Source organism: Dipteris shenzhenensis, chromosome 33 (genome assembly GCF_047967505.1).
Source record: "Dipteris shenzhenensis isolate YYH24624 ecotype China chromosome 33, Dip_SZ_1.0, whole genome shotgun sequence".
NCBI lineage: Eukaryota > Viridiplantae > Streptophyta > Polypodiopsida > Gleicheniales > Dipteridaceae > Dipteris > Dipteris shenzhenensis.
In genome coordinates, this window is record NC_141628.1 from 16,722,256 (window position 1) to 16,736,893 (window position 14,638).

At 43.0% G+C, this 14,638-nt stretch overlaps 1 protein-coding gene across 1 annotated transcript; it reads right to left on the reverse strand.

Moving 5' to 3' along the window:
* Nucleotides 1-5,933: 5,933 nt before the first annotated feature.
* Nucleotides 5,934-9,053, reverse strand: LOC147879751 (pentatricopeptide repeat-containing protein At2g33680-like). The gene has a single exon (XM_087371793.1). The coding sequence runs from the start codon at nucleotides 8,489-8,491 to the stop codon at nucleotides 6,119-6,121; it is 2,373 nt and encodes a 790-aa protein (XP_087227919.1). The 5' UTR covers nucleotides 8,492-9,053; the 3' UTR covers nucleotides 5,934-6,118.
* Between the last annotated feature and the right edge of the window lie 5,585 nt (nucleotides 9,054-14,638).

A 14,638-nucleotide genomic window follows, 5' to 3' on the forward strand; every position in this document is an offset into this window, starting at 1 on the left:
ATATCTGATAGGAACAATAATTTTTGGCACCTCAACGTAGGTGGTATTGACTTGCGTGCAAAGTAGCACCCCATTCGATAAGTACTTGTTCGAATAACACACCTAGGATCGTGTTTTGACGATTATGCATGACATTAAGAAAAATCGGTGTTTAATGCTTGATCGACCATGCAAAGCATATCCGATGGACACAATACTATGCACGTGCCTCAACCTAGGGAGTATTGAGTTGCACGCAAAGTGGAGTGCCCATCTGATAAGTACTTGTTTGGATAACACACCTAGGAGCGTGTTTTTTGATGGATGTGCATCAAAGAGAGTCAAAAATGTTTAATGCTTGATCGACAATGCAAAGCATATCCGATGGGCACAATACTTTGCACATCCCTCAACCTAGGTGGTATTAACTTGCATGCAAAGTGGCATGCCCATACCACAAGTACTTGTTCGGATAACACATTTGGGAGCACGTTCTTTGACGGTTGTGCATAACACTAGGGGAAAAACGGTGTATAATATGTGATCGACAATGCAGTGCATATATGATGAGAATAATACTTTTCACACACCTCAATATAGGTGGTATTGACTTGCATGAAAAGTGGCGCACCCATCCCATAAGTACTTGTTTGGATAACACACTTGGGAGCGCGTTTTTTGACGGTGGTGCATAACACTAAGGGAAAAACGGTGTATAACACGTGATCGACCATGCAAAGCATATATGATGGACACGTTACTTTGCACATGTCTCAACCTAGGTGGTATTGACTTGCATGCAAAGTGGCGTTCCCATCCAATACGTACTTGTTCAACTAACACGCCTAGGACCATGTTTTTGGACGGTTGTGCATGACACTAAGGCCAAAAATGGTGTTTAATGCTTGATTGACCATCCACAAATCATATCGGATGAGCACAATAGATTGCATGTGAATGAACCTAGGTGGTATTTACTTGCATGCAAAGTGGCATACCCATCCGATAAGTACGGGTTTGTATAACACACCTAGGAGTGTGTTTTTTGACGGACGTGCATACACAGTTTTCAGCTCTAGCCATTCGTGAATGGCACGAAATCTTTGTTGGATCCATCTGTATCCCATATTTGGATATTATATGCCCCAAGTAATGGATTTCTTCCAGGAAGAATTCACTTTTCTTGCTGTTTGCATAGAGCTGATGATTTCTCAGCTCTTGAAACACTATAGCAAGATGTTCCTTGTGCTCTTCTTCGGACTTAGAAAAGACAATTATGTCATCGAAGAAGGTACCAGTGAACTGTCTGTAGGGTCGGAAGATATGATCCATCATCCTATTGAAAGTAGCTAGGGCATTTGTCAATCCAAAAGGCATCACCAGATATTTATACAGCCCAAAAGTAGTGCGGAATGCTGTCTTGTGCACATCTTGAGGCTGTATCCTCACTTGGTGATATCCACTCTTTAAGTCTATCCTGCTAAAAACTGAAGCTCCATTTAACTGGTCCAGCACATCATCAATGCACGGAATAGGGAATCTATTCTTGATGGTCATTTTGTTCAGTGCGCGGTAATCGATGCACATATAGAATGAGCCATCTTTCTTCTATACTAGCAGTACAGGGGAGCAAAAAGGAGAAGAACTAGATTGAATCAACCCCTTGGACAACAAGTCCTGCACCTGAGTCATAATCTCTCCTCGTTGAGTTGCACTAACTCTGTATGGGGGCCTTTTGGGTGGCTTGTTGCAGGAATGAGTTCTATGCCATGATCCTCAGGTCTCTCAAGGGATAGCTCCCCTAGCAAAGCGTCAAAAAAGCAATCTTTAAAATTTTCAATAAACTGAAATTTATTCTAATTTGCCTCACTTATTTCAGCATGCATTTCCACATCTCTCTCTTTTACAAAAATCATGTAAGCTGAAACTGCAGACTTTATTTCTTTTCCAACAGAACTATTTGATACAATGGGAATAGTTTCCCCTCTATTCCTAGCAACCACATGATGTACTTTGCCCCTATGTACAAACTCCAGCACTCTTTCAAGAAGAGTCAACTTCACTGCCTTGCGATGAAACCAAGGCATACCCAAGACTACATCATGATGTTTCAGTGGAGAAATGAAGAAGTCTTCCTGATCCACAAAACTCTGTACATGAAGACAGAGCTTCCCTATCAAGGGAGTGACTAGCACAGGGTTTCCACAGAACATCTGATCAGCATCCAAAGCCCTGCCCAACTCCTCCGTTTTTATTCCCAGCCTCAAGGCTAGGTCCTCTAATATGAAATTATCAGTAGCCCCTGGATCAAATAAAATCAGCGCTTGATGGTCTCTGACTTTGCCCCATGATAGCAGCAATTCTCATTCTTTTGGGTTTGAAACATGACCCAGTATGTCAGGAATTCCTCCTACCATTGGCTTTTGCGGTCCCCGTGGCTTCTCTGCCTCTTTTCCCTTCGAAGTTGAAGGCTTTTCTGGGCACTGGGCAGCCACATGCCCCTCTTTCCCACACTTAAAGCATAACCCATCTCTGCGGAATTCAGCTATATGTTCAAGAGTGAATGGGGATTTACCTTTATATGTCTTTGAAAACTGAGTACCCCTCGGCTTCTGAGGCTGAAACCCTTTCTTTTCAACCTTGGGATACTCTTTCTTTTCTAATTTTGAAAAATTAGTTTCTTTCTTTCAGCACGTCCTACATGCAAGGATAGTACTGTGGATGGATCTTGTAACGGCACAAAACTAGCTACTGAAGCTGAATGCATAAGGTCTTGAATGTTCTTTGCCCCCAAAGCATTCACTACTGCCTGAATTCTTGGACTGAGACCTGCTCTATACTTTCTCATTTGGGTTCCTTTGGAGATCTTTTTGAAAGGTGCAACTTGCAAATAAGCATCCCATAACTTTTGGCTGTACACATCCATTGTATCTCCTGTATCCATATATGCAAACTGTCCCAATCTTGAAGAACATGGTCTCTAAACTGTTTAGGCATAAACTGTTGGTAGAAGGCTTTCTTGAAGTCCTTCCACCTCTTTGGGGCTGACCCATTTGTGGTCTATGCACTCCACCATGCACTAGCTGTTGCTGTCAAGTGCAAATTGACCATTCTTAACTTGGAGGATTCTGAAAACTTTTCTGTACTAAATGCAGCATCAAACTGCCTGATGAATTGCAATGCTTTGTCTGTATGACCATATTGTCCATTATAGGTCATAAACTTGACAGATTTACCTCCCTCTTTGAATTCCTTGGTCTCTCTAGAAGACTCTCTTCCTAGAGTTCTTGTGTTTTCTTCTTTTTCTAGCTGGTTTATCTGATAAAGAAGAAGATACAAAAGTCGAGCTCAAGGTAGATGGTGAAGGACTCGGAGATCGGTGATGATGCCTCGATCTCTTCCTGCTATGAGACCGTCCCCTATGAGATCTCTCTCTCTCTGGCTGTACACGAGAGTGTGCCTCTGGCATTGGCACATCATATGCTACATTAGGCATAGCTTCTGCTTGAAACAAATGCCGAGCTCTTGGATCCCTTCTGAGATTTTCCATCTCCTACATCCGAGTGCGTACCATCTGCTCAAATTCTTGCTGATTTTGCTGCACACTTCTCTGTCTTGGATGTGCATCCCTATCTTGTGAATCCCACTGGATAGGTGATTGAGCCATTCTCTTATAATTCGTCTGAGATCTGCAAGTTTCTCACACACACTGTGTATGCAACTGATGCACACTGCCTTTGCTTTTCAAAGAGAAAAATTACCTCAACAAGAGGTGTCTTGCATTCACAATCTAGGCCAGTACCGAGCTGTCAACTCAAGGCATATACCCACAAAGTTGTCAAGGCATCAACAACTATATTGCCTCTTTTTTGGCTTTTTGGCTGCTGCAAAAAAAAAACACTGAGTATGCATCTGATTCCCTTTTTCTGAGCACAAAGGCATGCATTCTCTCTTTTCTGCAAATCTCTGATTTTTCTCTGATTTCTGCTTTTCCTGACAAAATATTCTCTCAAATAGGTGAAAACTACTAGCGCTAGCAGAAATAGTCTCTGTAATTGTCTTTTTTTTTTTTCACAGTAACGAGATGGGTAACCGACTGGTTACTCTAACCAAATTAACTGGCTCTGATCTGGTTGGCTCAACTAGACCTCAACCATATGTGGTCTAGTTAACCAGTTATGGTCTAGTTAATTAAACTAAGGTTAGTTGGTCAAACCTGGTTTGACTAACCAATCTAGTTTGGTTAGACCAACTAATTGAACCTCCAACTAGGGTTAACTAACCAGAGTTAACTTAACCACCGGTTTGCCACATCAGCTCGTCACGTGTCAATTCCATGTCAGCATTTGGTCTGACTGCCACGTGTGCTGCCACGTCAGCACCTGAACTCTCCACTGCCATGTCATCTCATTCACCACGTCAGCCACCTGTCTGCATGGGCTGCCACATCAACCTCCTACACGTGCCAACGCCACGTCAGCAAATGACACGTCAGCACCACGTTAGCTCCTAGCGTCTTGCACAACGTTTTGCTCCGCGTGCGGCTGACAACGGCAATAGCTTTGTTGTTCTACAACACCATCAATGACATCCCTAACCTTCTAGTCGAAGCTCCCAACAGCATCGCCTCCTTTTATGTCTGCAAGGATTTTTGCTCTATGCCCGACATCAGCCGTAATAGTTCTGTGTGGTCTGCCTTCTCCTAGGAATTCATGTATCGTACAAACTTTTCCCGTGAAGGCGTCACTGGGTCTAAACACCTGTGGAACATTAATACTTCAGGTACCCCTCCGAAAGCAAGCGTTGCCTTTTCGAATCGCCAATCCAAGCCTCTGTGTGATACTTATGCACGATACGCCCAGGCTTCCGTCAAACGATGGAATGATGTAGCCAAGAGGTACAAGCTTATGTAGCCTTGCACGGTCACCAAATCGTCAAAAACACTCCTGTCGCCCCAATGCCTGGTCACCTATCAAAGACATAGCCAACCTCAAGGGAGCTCCTAGAGTTTTACGTCTGTTCCCACCTCAACGCGGATACCACAGACAGAAAAGCGTACGCAGTCTACACTTTAAATGCGGCACGCTTTCTTGATGACTCGGATCGTCACTACCTTGATAATCAATGATCCCGTGGCTTGTGCTTGCGTCGATCGCTTGTGAACCTTGGCCCTTTTAGCTTTAGATCGTCACCCCCTTAAAAAAGGAGGCGAGCCAAGCTCTGATACCAATGTAATCTCTCCTCGTAAAAGACAGCAGAGACACTCTCATTTCTTTCTCTCTCTCCCTCTCTCAACAGAGACACTAGGACCCAGGACAATCGTCACGCTGAACCCCCCCGAAGGTTTTTATTACTTCAGAGAAAACTGAGTACAAGAGTTCAGCGTGGAAGTTGTTCATACAAAAATCCAAACGTGAATAAATATTACATGAGCTCTAAGGCTCCCCTTCTTGACAACAAGCCACTTGTCAATTTCTACATTACTATCCTAATTACATGCCACTAAGGACAACTCTGGAGTCTTCGGAGCACTTGGTCATGCGAACCGCCTCCCAAACTCTTGTTAGGCTCCCATAGCGCTTAGGAAAATAACTCTTCCTAATACTTGCAACAATTAATTAAAACGCACCACCATGGCACCCATCGCTTTGCATGTAAATAACACATTGTGGACTAATTCTAGTCACGGTGCGCATCTCCACTGAACACATGTGCACACATAACAAATATAAAAATATATATTTATTCTCTGGTTGACCGAAATCAACGCTCTTGATCATAATTAAGGGACTTTGACCAAGGGTCGAGGTGCCTTAATTATAGTCAAGTCTCTCCAACCGAAGTTGGCACAACTCTCCAACCGAAGTTAGCACATCTTGGTTAACCGTAGTTAACCCTCTTGGCGCATGCCAAGTCTCGTTGACCAAAGTCAACACCCTCCAACCGTGGTCAGCTCTGTGGTTCTCTGGTTAACCGCAGTTAACCCTCTTGGTAATAAACCAAGTCTCCCCGATCGATGTCAGGTTTACTTTACCAGAGTCAAGTATCTTTGACCGTAGTCAATTCTTTGACCATTAAAAGAACTCTTTGACCATAATTAAGACAGATAGAAACTCTTTAATTATGATCAGATAAATGGTCAACTGTACTTTGACTTTGGATATTTACATTGTAGTGACAGTTCACCTCTATCAACAGCCTCCCCAGCATAATTCCTCAGCTCCTGTATCCTAAAAGCATCATCCCACCTACCAGCACTTGCACAGATGTTTGCCATGAGCATATATGACACAGAGGATTCTGAGTTTATCTGAACAAGCTGCTGAAAGCATCTTCGCCCTACTTCTACTTCCCCATAAGCTTTGCAGGCACTGAGTAAAGCTGTCCACATCCCTTTCGATGGAGGAAACCAAAAAGTTTCAAGGAATTCATCCGCTTCATACAAATGCCCTGATCGTCCAAAATTATCAACCATGCAAGTATAGTGATCTACCGTTGGAGCAAATCCATATCTTTCCGTCATCAATTTCAAATACTCCTGGCCCTTAAATGGCAAGCTGGCATGGCTGCATGCAGTAAGAAGACATGTAAATGTAATAGCATCTGGTTTTACACCCTGTTCTTGCATGTCCTCAAAACAGTGTACAGTCATGTTTCCCTCAAGGTTCATGCCATATCCTGTTATTATGGAATTCCAAGACACAACATCTTGGACTGGCAAGTTATCGAAAACTTCCCATGCCTCTGAAATTGAGCCACATTTGGCATACATGTCAACCAGAGTGCTGCGGACGGAAAGATCTCTTTCCAACCCTTTTATTGCAATCTGAGCGTGTATTTCTCGGCCCTTGCCTATGGCTCCTACACTGCCGCAAGCTTTCAGCACACACACAAGTGTGGCAGCATTCGAACAGATACCCTCCAGTTGCATCTGTTCAAAATATTTCAGTGCCTCCTGGCCAGGTCCATGTTCAGCATATCCCGCAATTACTGCCGTCCAGGACACGACATCTCGAATTGGCAGTTTCTCAAAGACTTCCAGTGCCTCTGCCAGTGAGCCACATTTGGCATACATGTCAACCAAAGCATTGCCAGCAGAAAGATCTCTTCCAAATTTCTGTTGTGAAATCTGTGTGTGTATTTCTCGGCCCTTGCCTATGGCTCCTATGCTACCACAAGCTTTCAAGACACAAAGAATCGTGACAGCATCTGGAGAGAAGCCCTCCCGTTGCATCTTTTCAAAACATTTCAATGCTTCCTGACCAGGTCCATGTTCAGCATATCCTGCAATCAGTGCATTCCATGACACAACATTTTTAATTGGCAACTTCTCAAAGACTTCCTTTGCCTCAGTAAGTGAGCCACATTTGGCATACATGTCAACCAAGGTGCTGCCTACAAAAATGTCTCTTCCAAATCCCTTTTGGGCAATCTCAGAGTGTATTTCTTGGCCCTTGCCTATGGCTCCTATGCAGCCACAAGCTTTCAAGAGACAAATAAAGGTGACAGCATCCGGATAGACACCCTCCAGTTGCATCAGTTCAAAACAATGGAGCGCATCCTGGCCAGGTCCATGTTCAGCATATCCTGCAATTAGAGACGTCCATGCAACAACACTTCGAAGTGGCAGCTTGTAAAAGACTTCCTGTGCATCTAAAAGTGAGCCACATTTGGCATACATGTCAACCAAAGCGTTGCCGACAGAAAGGTCACTTCCAAATCCCTTTTGTGCAATTTCAGCATGTATTTCTCGACCCTTCTCTACAGCTCCAACGTTGCCACAGGCTTTCAAGACACACACAAACGTGACAACATCAGGGGAGACACCCTCTAGTTGCATCTGTTGAAAATATTCCAACGCTTCTTCACCACGTCCATGTTCAGCATATCCACCAATCAGTGCGGTCCATGACACAACATCTCGAACTGGTATCTTTTCAAACACTTCATGTGCCTCTGAAAGTGAGCCACATTTGGCATACATGTCGACCAAAGTGTTGGTGACACAAAGGTGCATTTGAGACCCCTTTTGTGTGATTTCAGCATGTATTTTACGGCCTTGTTCTACATCTTTCAACCTAGTACAAGCCTTTAAGAGAGCCATATGTGTGTAGCTGCTAGGATGTACACCATAATCTTGCATTTCCTGGTAAAGGGTGAGAGCATGCTGTGTTTGCCCGCATTCGATATACCCCAATATGAGAGAAGTCCATGAATGTTCATTCCTGTGAACCAACCTGTCAAAAACTTGCTGAGAAGCGGGCATACTTCCACATTCCACAAACATGGGCACAAGGTAGTTTCCCATATCTCTATGAGACTCCAGCCCACTATTGCAAACGTGAATATGAACCTGCTTGGCATACAATATATTTCTACTTTTCCTGCACTTTCGCAGAGTGCAGATAAAATTCCTCACCGGAGGCAGCTCAGCCATCTGTTCCAAAGCACTGAGCGACTCCTCTAAGGTCAGCATCTCCCAACTGCCCTGCAGAGGTGGTTGTGCATCCATTTGTACTCCAGACCTAAAGATGGCCTTGACGATGGGCCTAACTGTGCTAGCTCCTCCGCCAAGCTAGGGTCTCCAGAGTTTGGGCAATTCTTTTCTTGCTTTGCAGGGCGATCAGATGCTTTGCCCCTGTTGATTCCCTGGCTCCTCCCATTATGAGCATCCTCTTTCTCAAGCTTTCCTTTTACCACAGCCTGAGTTGTAACAGCCGTTTAATCTAGACCTATCTGCAAGGTTTCACTAACACAGTCCCTCCTCTGCCCACAGCTGTTCAATGTACTAAATGATGCTGGAATTGTCGAGGGCGGTGAATTTTTGTGGGCGGAGCCTCTGATGCATCGAGCAAGCTATAATGATCGTGAAAGGATGACATGTTGAACCTGTATGTGATTGATGATCAGGATAACACCAACAACAAGATGCACAAAAGCACTGGCTTTATCAGTTAAGGCTTTGTCCAAAAGAAATTAGATGACAATTTCCTCATGCATGTAGTTGAAAGAAGTGACAGAAATGAATGACTTTTGTCATTCATAAGGCCTGCCCAAATTGTAAAAACAAAGGAGGAAGTGAATGGAGAGAGACGGAATGGCAATAAAAACGAGGGGCCCTAAGTCTTGAATGCTCACTGCCAAACTAGTCTCAAAGCCATTGGTGCACTTAACTCCCACTTAACGGCAACTAATCAAAGCATCACACCTATTTTAGAAGCAAATTAATCCTAAAAATTCCAAATTTTTGCTTTACAAAATTAGAATGATTGCTAAGGCAACCCATAGGGCAGGCCAAAAACTCAAGGTTACTTAAAAGCCGGTAGCCTCTACTTAACCCACTTATCGTTAGTGATAAGCTCTTTATATTTCAGAGTCCTTGTTGTGCCTTTATTAATTCATTCACTGCTCATTCGCTATACTTCAGAGTTCCTCTTTTTGTCATGGAGCACATAACTACTACCTTAAAATGGAACTACCGTTTAATGAAATTTTTCCTAAACAAAAAGAAAAAAAAGAAAAAAATACACGAAATAGGGTTCATCACGACCCGATCCTCCCTGCAAATGTCCAAGGTAATGTTTTATTATTGCCTTGGTGATGTGCAAAGATTTTCGCCTTTTGGGAATTGAAGCCCAATGAATACATGAATTCCTACACTCACAAGAGCTCATAACTCATCCTTGATTTGTGACCTAAATAATATTGTGTCATGGACTACAACCATATGAAATGTCATCCTTCGATCTCGCATCCAAATTGGCTATCTTTACTACTGATTCTGAATCTTACCTCCCATCGAGAACATGCATCAAAAGAGAGAAATGTTGTAAGAATTTAGATTGAAGCAATATCGAGAAGATTAAAGTCCAATAGTATTGCAAAGAAGTCTTGCGAGTACATAGGGCACTAGCATATTACGTGCATATCGGTAATCATATTCGTAATGCAACTTGAGAAATCAATTTTGTGCATGTGGTAGTCATATAAGTTTCTTGACTTTTTGCAAGCATGCAAAAATACATTCAAAATAGAAGGTAAAAAATCCACTATTTGGATAAAGGTAGAAGAAGAAGCTTTCTCAGTAAAAAGAATGAGAAAAAATATGCAAAGAATGAGAATAAACACTAGCTAACATCTGGAATGGTAGGAACTGTGGGTTGGATGAGTGGCCGCCGGACATTATCGACATGTAAGTTTGCAAGATAATGGAGGACGATTGGTTAGCGTGAGGAACTGCTTAAAGAAATGTATAATTTGTTCAGAGATTTAGAAACAAAGATAGAAAGGCAAAATTTTCGAGGCTAACATACAAGGGTAATCCAGTAGAGCATAAAGGATGACCAAGATCACTAATAACACTCATTGTCACTCTTTACAAGCACCAACAAAAAGATGCCAAACACTTTGTCAATGGAGTTGCACAATGCAATGGAAGAAAAAAGCCCTACTACTACTACTGATAGTGGAAGTGAGAGAGGGAGAGAGAGAGGAGTGCACACAATATAGCTACCTGTACACTAAGTTATATTGAACATGAACATGAAGATAAACATGTGAACCTTTAGGGTTAGGGTTAGGGTTAGGGTTAGGGTTATGCCCTAGAGGTATGGTGCAATTTACACCATTCTCAACACCCCCTCTTAAATTGCACTGAGTAAGTAGAGTGTGCATGTACAAGACCTTTTTGTGGATTTAGTTTGGTGCATATGCTAGCATCCAAAATTGAAAAGAAAACAAAAAAGAATCAGAGTAGTATATCCATGTGTGAGCACAGTGACTACGAAGCAGAAGCATGTACAATGAGTACAACTTACGATCCTGTGTGTGTGTGTGCACGTGCGTGTGTGTGCGTGTGTGTGTGTGTGTGTGTGTGTGTGTGTGTGTGTGTGTGTGAGAGAGAGAGAGAGAGAGAAGGGTGCACACGATATAGATACATGTACACTCTATTGTATTGAACATGAACATGAATATATACATGTGAACCCGTTAGGGTTAGGGTTAGGGTTTGCCCCTAATGCCCTAGAGGTATGGTGCAATTTACAATATCCTCAACACCCTGTCTTAAATTGCACTGGGTAAGTAGAGGATGCATCTACAAGACCTTTTCTTGTTTCGTTTGGTGCTTATGGGAGCATCCAAAACTAGAAAGAAAACTGAAAAGAAATTAGAGTAGTATGTGCGATGTGAGCACAATGACTACGTAGTAGAAGCATGTACAATGAGTACAACTTACGATCATGTACATAACGTGGATTTCCCCCTCATAAGTTGTGGGTCATCCTTTGCGTTTGGGAATAAAAACTAGAAGACAGGTCAAAGGGAAGAGGAAGAAAATATGTAGAAAGCAAAGTCCATCCGGGTTAAAGACTAGTCGGATGACTACATGGACGATGGTGTCTATGGCTACGTGCTGAACATGTCATAAGTCGTCATGGACTATGAAGCTGCTCTGTAGAAGAGGCATGCATCTGGATCTGAAGTTAGTTTATGTAGCCGTGAAGAAGTGATCTGGTAGGTTGTGACATATGAGGGTGTCACCAACCCAAAAGAACTAACAACAATGGCGGAGGTATGCTGCAGTAGAGCTATAAGCTCTGTTGAATGATGCAGGGTCGAAGAAGACCACATAGTCAGTGCGGATAGAGTGACCCAAGGGCTAAAAATATGGGGCCAAAGGTGCAGGTATGAAACACTACTTTGCTGAAGAAGAGGCCCATAAAACTGACAAGGTACAGCAACTTGCCAAACCTGTATGTTCCATTGCCATGAGCTGAAGGTCCTCTGATATGTGCATGGCTAAACGTCCGTCAGCATGGGATGTAGCAACCTATCAAACCTGTATGCTCCTCTATCATGAGCTGAAGGTCCTCTGATATGTGCATGGCTAAACATCCGTCGGCATGGGATGTAGCATTTGTCAAAGGCTCATCAAGAAGGAGCTAATAGTATAAAGGCCTAGCAGCCTAAAATACAATTGAGAAAATGTAAGATGTCCCTGAGGCATAGGAGGTGCCAACTATTGATATCGAGACTGATCTGTAATCCTGGATCCGACCACTAGTCTGCATCAAGTATGGACTATATACGAGAGCCATAAGTGCATGATGAAATACTGAGGTTCCCCAGGTTGCATATGGCTGAACCTGATGATGTCCACTGCATTGGGGTAGGACTACATGGATGTGTAAATGCCTCATGCTGAGGAATGATCTGCTGATCGAAAGAGGTGATGATCGCAAGATCCAAGGGTGGTACAATGTGGCATGACTAAGTCAATGCTGGGATGTCTTGAAGACTGATCTGTTGATCTATACTGCTCGTGGAAATTGTCTCCAAGGTATGCTCTATGTCAGAGGTGAAAGCATCAAGGATCGATGCTGGAATGAAATCACCTGAGGAGTTGAATGCGATGTGGAACATATCTCTGCATGTGGTAGAAGATGTGAGTGCCTCGTACTAAGGACTTACCTGCTGAATAACTACATGATCATTGGCAAACTCCTACTATGTATCTACAACTGCAATGGTAATAGATAGAGTTGGATCCATGCATAAATGTGATGGATGTACATCACAAGAATCAGACTGTCACAGTAACGTGATGGATGTACATCATAGGAATCACAGGACTTAGACTGTGCTGATGTAGATGGGGTTGTCTTGTGCTAAGAGCTTACCATCAAATGAACCTCATGCTAAGGGCTTACTGACGACAAATGTGCATGATCAAAATCTATGAGCTGATCCATGCTATCATCCGAAACAACTACGTCCAATTGCTCAAGACCGATGAGGCTAGAGTCTACATCATAGAGTGGTACATACCTTATGGCAACAAGGAATGGTCAAATAAGGTTCTCTTTCCACTCATGGATCTCATCCAGAGTCATGGCTGGTGTATCATCAACTGCATGATGTGAAAACCTCCATGCTGGAGGTGGTTTTGGTGCTCTGTCCAAGATGCTTACCCGTATTCCGATGGGAGTGTCTACCCATGAGAACACTATAAGAGCTGCCACTAGGGGGATTACGCTAAACAATCAAAACCAAGTCATGTGAGAACTATGTATGCCAAAGATCAAGCCTATAAGAAAGTGATGATAACTGAGTGTTGGGCATAGCCAAGAGGCTATCATCACTGAGTGTTGGGCATAGCCAAGAGGCTGTACAAGGCTGATGTGTATGTGCAAGAACCAATGCCAAAGAATAGTCAACAATGTGTGACTTTACATGGGTGGCATGTGTGTGCAAGATGTGCAACAATCCTGAATCCAAGGAAGATCACTCTACCAAGTGTCACATTGTGTGAAGAACTACCAAATGGCAACTCAGCTAGTGTCAGATGTGTGAATGCGTGCACCGATGATAGAACCGAATGGGACTCACACCGCTTGGAACTGATTGGGTAATGTGGAAATAGCTTACTTGTCTTGGTGGAGTTGGATCTCCTCTATGGTGATGCTAGTCTCTCGGGGGGGTCACTATGTATAAACGCTCTATATCACGTGCGTTCAAGGCCTATATTTAAAGTCCCTTATCTGTAAAAAATTTCATGAATAAAATGTACCCCCTTTTCTATACAAATCTGTAAATTTTTTCCAAAACTATTTTAAATAGTCCCTTATGTATATTTATTTCTGTAAATTTTAAAAATAAAAAAAATCCTTATGTTGAACTCACATGATAGGGTTACATATGATGAGTGACGACCCCCCCGAGGCTAGTCTATAGCTAGAGTACACGTCAAAGCATCAAATGCAACAAAACGAGTTTTAGTTCATTCATTTGATGTGCTGGATGCACTATAGTGGATTAGGAGGTGGTTTGAATGATGAGGATTTAATGATGCTGACTTGTGGAAATGTCAAATTGTAGATTTGACGTGCTCAGTGCATAGAGCACAATCTGGTGATCATTTTTGCTTTTTGGATCACCACCAAATTCCAAGTGGATCAAAAGTTACAGCTCCTGAAAGAATAGGCCAAACTTTGATCAAGGGGAGTGGTCAAAATGATGAGGTTTCCAAGGATGATGTGGTAGTAGAGGTCACATGCTGCTTACAAAGAGTGTCCTTGTGTGACACTGTGCACTGAGGTGGCACATGGGTGCACATGGAAGATGCTAACTGTGCATGTGAAGCACTCTGCCACTACATGGCTTGCTGATGTGGACATGATGACATGGCATGCCTACATTGCATGATGATGTGTCCAAATGATGTGGTTGATTGGCTTGGGTGATGTGGCAATGGAGGCCAAGTTCTCACGTGGAAAATCTACCACATGTTAGATGAGTTGGACTATGTGAGTTGGTTGATGATGTGGGGCCGATGACATGACCATTGGAACCACTACTAACGTGGTAGATAAGGCCTGCTTGCTAATCTGGTATCAAGGTGTAAGGTGCCATGTGGCCTATTAGATATGGCTACCACATGGTAGCATGCAGATAAAGGGTGAGGGGATCATATTTGCTAAAATTGTCCAAGATTCTGTCAAAATCAAGGAAGATTCCATTTACAGTGTCAAAATTCATCAAGATGTCATGAGGTTCTTGTTGTAGTGAGGCTTGCGGGTTGGAGAGCTGAGCCGCTCAACTGCATGCTACCCAAGTGGGCGTCTGGCATGAGAGTAGTGGGAGGCCGGGTGCTTTGTAG